Source organism: Corvus brachyrhynchos, unplaced genomic scaffold (assembly GCF_000691975.1).
Source record: "Corvus brachyrhynchos isolate BGI_N302 unplaced genomic scaffold, ASM69197v1 scaffold203, whole genome shotgun sequence".
Lineage (NCBI taxonomy): Eukaryota > Metazoa > Chordata > Aves > Passeriformes > Corvidae > Corvus > Corvus brachyrhynchos.
The window spans coordinates 1,710,174-1,717,469 of NW_008237408.1; the positions used below are offsets into that span (position 1 = coordinate 1,710,174).

General features: G+C 50.4%; 1 protein-coding gene across 2 annotated transcripts in view; it reads left to right on the forward strand.

Moving 5' to 3' along the window:
• The window catches only part of FBXO16 (F-box protein 16), a 30,599-nt gene extending 25,228 nt beyond the window's left edge, over window positions 1–5,371 (forward strand). For both annotated transcript variants that reach the window (XM_017730866.1, XM_008631045.2), the window contains exons 8-9: window positions 767–986; window positions 3,536–5,371. In XM_017730866.1, the coding sequence (XP_017586355.1) occupies window positions 767–986; window positions 3,536–3,603 (288 nt within the window). In that variant the 3' untranslated portion in view covers window positions 3,604–5,371. The remainder of the gene's footprint in view (window positions 1–766; window positions 987–3,535) is intronic.
• The last annotated feature ends 1,925 nt before the right edge of the window (window positions 5,372–7,296 follow it).

Sequence of the window (7,296 nt, forward strand, 5' to 3'; positions counted from 1 at the left end):
AATGCATTTTTTCCATGACATATTGACAGGGAATTGATGTTCTGAGTAAAAAAATCCCATTTCCAGGAGGTGGGAATAGCCTACAGGGAAATCCAGGATTCCCAGCACCTGGTCCTGGGCAATGTGTGTTTATATTCTGTAAAGCTTATTTGGAATTCTCTCGAGTTGACATAATAACGTTTGTTCTCTATTCTTACCAAATAATTTGGGTCAGTCCAAAAAAAACTCAGAACTGTTCTTTTTCCAGGACCTGGGGGTTTTTTGAATTTTTTGGGATCTTTCTCAAGGAATAAAGTGGGTTGTTGAGAGATTTTTTTTTTTTTTTTGCTTAATTTTTATCCTGGTTATGTTGAAATAAACTTCATCCTTTACACTTTTGAGTCTTCAAGCACTGAGCGAGACTGGGATCAGTCCCAGCCGCGTGCACAGGGGAGAATTCGGGCATTAACATATTAATTAATGTGGAGAATTAATTAATGCGGGTTTAGCTTCGCTGGCATCAATTTCTAATTGGGTCCTTCTGTCCTTCAGGTAAATTTAGACCACAGCACAGCTCAGAAAAAGTAGATTATGGTTGTGGTTTTTAGGACTATCATTTGGGGATAAAATTCATAGAATGTATAGAATTTCTCAGTGGATTCCAATGTTTTCAGTCCCTCTGAAGCTGTTGGGATGATGATTTCTCTTCTCTTCTCTTCTCTTCTCTTCTCTTCTCTTCTCTTCTCTTCTCTTCTCTTCTCTTCTCTTCTCTTTTCTCTCTTCCCAGTTGTCACTTTGTGCCGATCTCGAGTCTCTCCCAAAGCCACCAGTTCGTCCCAGCTGGGCCACACCTCAGCAAACTGGGAACTTGCCCTCCAAGGCAGCAGCCAAGGCCCTGGTCCAGAGCTCCCGTTGGAATGCCGGGATCCGGCCGGGACCCGTCCGAGCTCCAAAACCACGGGAGAGAGGAACTGGAGATGGCACCAGGATGGGCACCAGGTCCCCATGTGAGTGTGAGGTCCTGTCCCTGGGGAGGCTGTTCTGGAGACAACATCCAAATCATGGAATCATAAAATCTTGGAATGGTTTGGCTGGGAAGGGACTTTAAAAATCATCTCGTTTCACCCCCTGCCATGGCCAGGGACACCTCCCACTATCCCAGGTTGCTCCAAGCCCTGTCCAGCCTTTCCTTGGACACTGTCAGGGATCCAGGGGCAGCCACAGCTCCTCTGGGAATTCCAGCCCAGTCCTTCCCCTCCCAGCCAAGAATTCCTTCCCAAAATCCCACCCCAAGCTCCCCTTTCCCAGTGGGAAGCCATTCCCTGTGTCCAGTCCCTCCATCCTTTATCCCAAGTCCCTCTCCAGCTCTCCTGGAGCCCCTCTCAGGGGGTGGAGGGCAGGGCTATGGGTGTTGGGAATCCAGAGGACAGGGATTTGCTGCACCAACAGAGAACACGTGGCCGGAGATGTCACATCCAGCACTTCCCAATCCCCCTGTTTGTCACCACTGTCACCGCGGGATGGAACACGTGGGCTGGACTCACCAGCACTCCGTGGCAGAGCAAGAGATCCCAGAGCAGATGTGTGAGTGGGCTCTGTCCAAAATCCAAGTCCTGGAGAGGATCCAGGAGGAGCTGAAGTGGTTGGGTTGGGAACCAGAGCATCCAGCAAATTCCAGGGCCAAGCAATGAACTCCAGGGAAACAAAAAAACAGCTGGGAACTCCAGAAATGCCTCCCAAAAATAAGGAGCCGGAATGACACAATCCCAAACAATTTGAGGCCATTTCAGTCTGGGGTTGGGTTTGGAAACCCTTCATGGCACATCCTGAAGCTCCTCAGTGTCAGGAGCCTGCTGGGAAAGCCTCTTTGGGGTCTTTGGGAAGTCCTGGTGGTTCACATCGGGGTCGTCACCGTGAGGGTTCCAGTCTGTGAGCCCTGGTGGTTTCTTGTGCAAAAATGGTGAAGAACCTGGAGTGAGCAAAGGAAAAGAGGACTTTGATGGAATACTGTTGGGATTTTAGGAAAGACACAGGGGTAGAGTGATGGGAGCTCCTCCAGGTCAATGATTATCTGGTAATTATTGATCTCATCTACATGGGAGATGGTGGAACACGTGGAGACCTCCAGCCCCCCTTTGGATCTCCCAAACCTTGCATTTTTAGCAGATCCATAGGTTAATCTCCACAGGGCAAACCAGTGATCCCAAATCCTTGTGAGGAAAGAAAGGATCTAATCACAGACGAGGGATGATACATCAGGACAGCACTGGAATCCTTAGATTGGGTTGGATTAGGGATTGGATTTAGATTTGATATTAGGAAAAATTCCTTCACTGGAAGGATTGTCCAGCCCTGGCACAGCTGCCCAGGGCACTGGCAGAGCCCCCACTCCTGGAGGGATTGAAAATCCATGTGGATGTGGCACCTGGGGACATGGATCAGCGGTGGCCTTGGCAGTGCTGGGGGATGGTTGGACTGGATGATCTTGGAATGCTTCTCCAACCGCAACAATTCCGTGGTTCCATGAGCGAGGCCTAAGGAAAACACAAGTAGGGAGCAGAACGTGAATGCATCCTGGCCATAAAAACACCAGGATCAGGCTGGAGAGTCCCATTCCCTCCTGGTGCTGAAGGACTCCATAAAACAGGACCCTGATCCTGGAGTCCTACGGCGTGGAAAGAGCCGTGGGAATGTTGTAGGCTGGGCCGGGGCCAAGTCATGCAGAGTTTAGTGTAGGATCTGGGCCTTGGCTTTGGTCATTCCAGAGAATCCAGGGAATTCTGGTGTGGTGGCCTCCCAGGAATGCGCCCCTCAGCTCCGGAGGCGCTGGGAATGGGGAGAAGGTGTTTAAGTCTCTGAACTTCTCCATGAGGGGAGGTTCAGTGCTGTCAGAGAGGATGTGGGAGACCAGGGAATTCCTGCAGGGATGTGACCTCCCAGGGACTGTTAACGGGGCCATACTGGTGGGGGATACCGGGACACACCGGGATGGGCCAAATCCAATCCCGGCTGCACCCAGGAAAATGACAAACTGTGGAAGAGGAAGGGGTGAGTGGGGAAAGAACTTACCCACACCACTGCTGTGTACAGCACCCCGAGGGGAATCATCCCTGAGGGATTGCACCTGGATTAGGGGCGATTTCACAGGGCAAAACCGTGTTTTGGGGTTTGTTGTATCAGAGAGAGACAAATCCTATCGTGATTCCTTCAGTGACCTCTCCCGGACCTTTGTGAACTCTGCCAGGCTTTTCCCAAGGGAAACATCCCACCTCTGGATCCTGCTCCAGCTGGGCTTTGCCAGAGCGTGTTTGCAGATTGTCAGGAAGGGACAGGAAAAGGAAAAATGTTCTGATTGATGATTATCTTCCCTATAATGAGATCACGAGCGGGAATAACCTTCCCACTCAATCCAGATTTGGGAAGGTGTTTGAGGTATTAAATGTCACAAAAATCCTAAGGATTGGCCGAGCACTTAAATATGTTTAGAATCGGAATTCTCTAAGTCAATCGGAGCTCTCTAAATTAATCTGATTCTTCCTATTTCTCTCTCATGCAGCACCTCCTCTGTTTGAGGCTCAGCCCTGGCACATTCCTTCATCCAACCAAGGATCTGACACGGAATAAGGGAGGACCCAGAGTATCCTTCATTCCAGCAGAACGGGAATTCATCCACCTGGCACTGGGGAAACAACGGGGATGCTCCTGCTGCGCTTTGGGATCGGAACCTGTTTTCCTGTCACTGGTGCGACATTCCCTTTTCCTTATGGATTCTGGAAAACACGGCAGGACTTCCAACCAGGAAGCACCAGAGAGTGCAAGGGAAAAGCACGGGAGAAAGGAGAGTCAGGGGAAACGCTCCAAGGACAACCTGGTTAGGGATGTGCTGGAGACAGAATTCCTTTCTCATGTTAAACAAAGGAATTCCACCTTTTCCATCGTGGTCCTGAGAAGGAAATCAAATCCCACTCTCTTGCACACGGATCCATGGGGAGCTGGAATTGATCACTGAAGAGATTGGGAATCCCGTGCGCTCTCTCTCTCTCTTTGGGCTTTTCCGCAGTTTGGGGAATTCCCAGGAAACGGAACAAAGAGCAGCTTTTAAGGATAAGGGGACTGAAAGCACAGCAGCTGTAACTCATCCCAGAGAGCTGGGATGAAACGGAACCTTTCCATTCATTGGGAAAAATCATGGCATGCACAGGAATCCTCAGCATTTATGGACAAAAATCACATTTCCGAAGAAATCCCAGCCACCAAGCACAGAATCCCAGAATTAAGGCTGGAAAAGACTTTTTAGATCATCAAATGCAGCACCACACCCATAGTCCTTAAACCACGTCCACAGGGGCCACATCCACAGGTTTTTTGGGGGCTCCCAGGAATGGTGACTCCATTCAGCGCTTTCCAACCCTTTCCATGAAGAAATTGTTCCTTATGTCCAACCTAATCCTCCCATGGGGCAACTCGAGGCCCTTTCAGCACGGATGAGGAGCAAACTTCTGCTCTGAGAGCAGAGTATTCTGTGTCACTGGAGGGTTTCCGGGGTTTTCGCAACACCAGGCACCGGGCACAGCATCCCATGGATGGAGAGCATCCAGGGGGAGACTCTTCGCATGGGAACACGTGAATTCCAGCTCCGAATCACTGGTTTGACAACTCAGCGCATCTCCCTCTCCCAGACTTTGGGGTTTTTCCTTTTTCTGGTTTTCCTGGGTGCTTGGAAGGCCTAAGAGCTGATGAGTCCGAGCCGTTGCCTCCCAAAAAAATCAGCCAGGAACTTGCAGGTGGGAATTATCTTCGGATCTGTTGATTATGCAGAAGACCAGACTGATGAATTTTGATTAAGGAAGCGAAATTTTGAGCTTTTAAAGTGAGGTGGAGCAAACCCCATCCAAAATATTCATCAGCACCGTTCCCCGGAATTTCAAATCTCTCCTCACCAGTTTTTTTTTTCCCTAGGAAACCAAGTTAAATGATTGCTCCATGGGTGCTTCCTTGGCTTCCTAAATCCAAGCTTCTTTTGGCTTCCATTAGGCAGCAGCTGGGGTTAGATCCATGTTACAAACATGGAAATGATGTAACCCTGCAGCAGTGGTTTCTCTCTTCCCATCAGTATCCCCTGGAATTGTACAATTCCCAGGATCTGAGTGGTCTTGGAGGTGAGTCTTGGAGAGGCACTGTGCCTTTGCTGTGTCAGATCATATTTTAAGTGCTCACTGCACATTTTAAAGCTTAAACCTTCTCTGATTTGTAATTTTTTTTGTATTTATGATGCCGTAAAATAATAAATACGAATGCCCAGGAATGTGTTAAGTCAATTATCCCTGGAATACCAGCAGACCTACAGAATGCACCCCCTGTTAATCAGAATAAAATCCTGTATACTTACGCTGTACGTAAACATACTGAACATCATTCCTGAGGTCACCAAATGGGCCAGAATTTGAAATGAAGAGAAAAAAAAAACCTCCATCAGCTGCCTGTGCCACCCCCTGGGGCAAAACCGAGTGCCTGGGGCTGGTGATGGGCACAGGCAGAGGGTCCTTGCCCCACTTCAGAGCGAATTCCCAGATAACGCTGATAAGAGATCGCCAAACTACAGCTGTGCCCTTGGAGATGCGCATTTCCCTGCCCCGCTCGCTCGGCGTTTCCAGGTCCTGCACGACTGGAAGCAGCCCCAGCCTCTGATTAAAGGCACCTTTGAAAGCCCAGGGGCCAATGAATCAGCAGCGTCTGAATTGCAGCAGCCGCGGCAGCAGCGAGATGAGAATGCGAGCCCTGGGCTACAGCCCCGCTCAGATGTGGGGAACAAACCCAAACACGCCAGACTGCCTCTGACTGGAGCTCTGCTATCCCAAAACTCCACCTGCGCTTCCCTGGTGTTCCTTGCCCCGGAGGAAGGGCAAGAGTTCGGTACCGGAGTTTGGCTTCGGGGCCAAAATGAAGTTTTCCTAATTATTCTGAGCTAAAGAAGCAGGAACTCGGGGAAAGGAAAATGTGTAACTTCTGAGGACGGGAGCTGCGGGTGGGAGCACAGCTGGACGATTTTTGGAAATGCCCAACTCGTGTGGAGAGGTGGAAGACGAGGGAACGTGAGCTGCTGCCAGGGAAGTGGGAGCAGGAGGAGAGCAAAGTCTCAGCAGCGGCGTTGGAGGGATAAAGGGTTAATGGATGGGGGTGGGAGCGCGGGGGGGACATGGGGGGAAGGGGGGAGGAAATAAATGCAAGATAAAAAGTTGCTGTAATCAGTGGATGAAGCTGATAACGAGCAGAGAGCACGGCTCAGCTCCAAGGCTGAGATGAGGGTGTGAGGAATTGTTTTTAGGGAGGAACAGCGATATGGGAACAGGTTTGAAATCCACCTCCTCATCCCTGCTGGAATGTTCAGACCCATCAGGGATATGGGAATGGGTTTGAAATCCACCACCTCGCCCCTGCTGGAATGTTCAGAGCCATCAGGGATATGGGAACGGGTTTGAAATCCAATTTGATCCACCTGGAACATCCCAAGGCACAGCAGCTGCTGGAATAGATTTGGGAGAGGGGAGGGCAGAAGATAAAGGTCTGGGGGGAAGCACAGCCACCTCCCAGACCATGGAGAAACTGTTGGTTGGCACAGGAGGCTCGGGAGACCCCAGGGGAGGTAAAATCCCAGGCCAAGAACAGGTCCGGGCATCGCAGGGCACTCCCAGCACATCCTGTAGGAAGGAGACTCAGCTCAGCTCTCCAAAAGGCCCAGCAGGCAGAAGTGGGAGCGGATGGTTTCAACCCTATTTCAACCTGTTCCATCCCAGGATCTGATTTCCAGGCACCCTCGTGCCATCCTCAGGCACCGGAGCAGGCTCTGGCTGCCTTTTAAATCATCCCACCCGGTGGGAAGAGCTCTTTCCTCGTGCCCTTTTCCCTCCCTGCAAGCCCTTCAGCCCCCAGGCACACCCCAGTCATGAGAGTGGTGCCAAAAATCCTCAGAACAGCCCCTGGATCCGAAGGTTTTCCAAGAAAAAACATCTTTCTTTTTGTGAGACTCTTTCTTTGTGAGATTTTTTACCATCCCACAAATCCCCAGAGCAGGTCACGTGGCCATTGCCAGCATCTCCCTGCTGTTTTATCTGTAATTCGGTGGTTTTTTCCTTGCTGCCTGTTCTCTCCTCCTCCACAGTCCTGTTTTCCATCCAGGCAGCATCTCCCCTCTGCTCATGGGTAGGTTCATGATCCACCAAAATCCAGGGATTGACCAGGATGCCACCAGCAAGAAGATTTGGGAGCAAGGCCCTGGCAAACAGCAGGGCAGTTCCCCAGACAAGGTGTAGTCCAGCC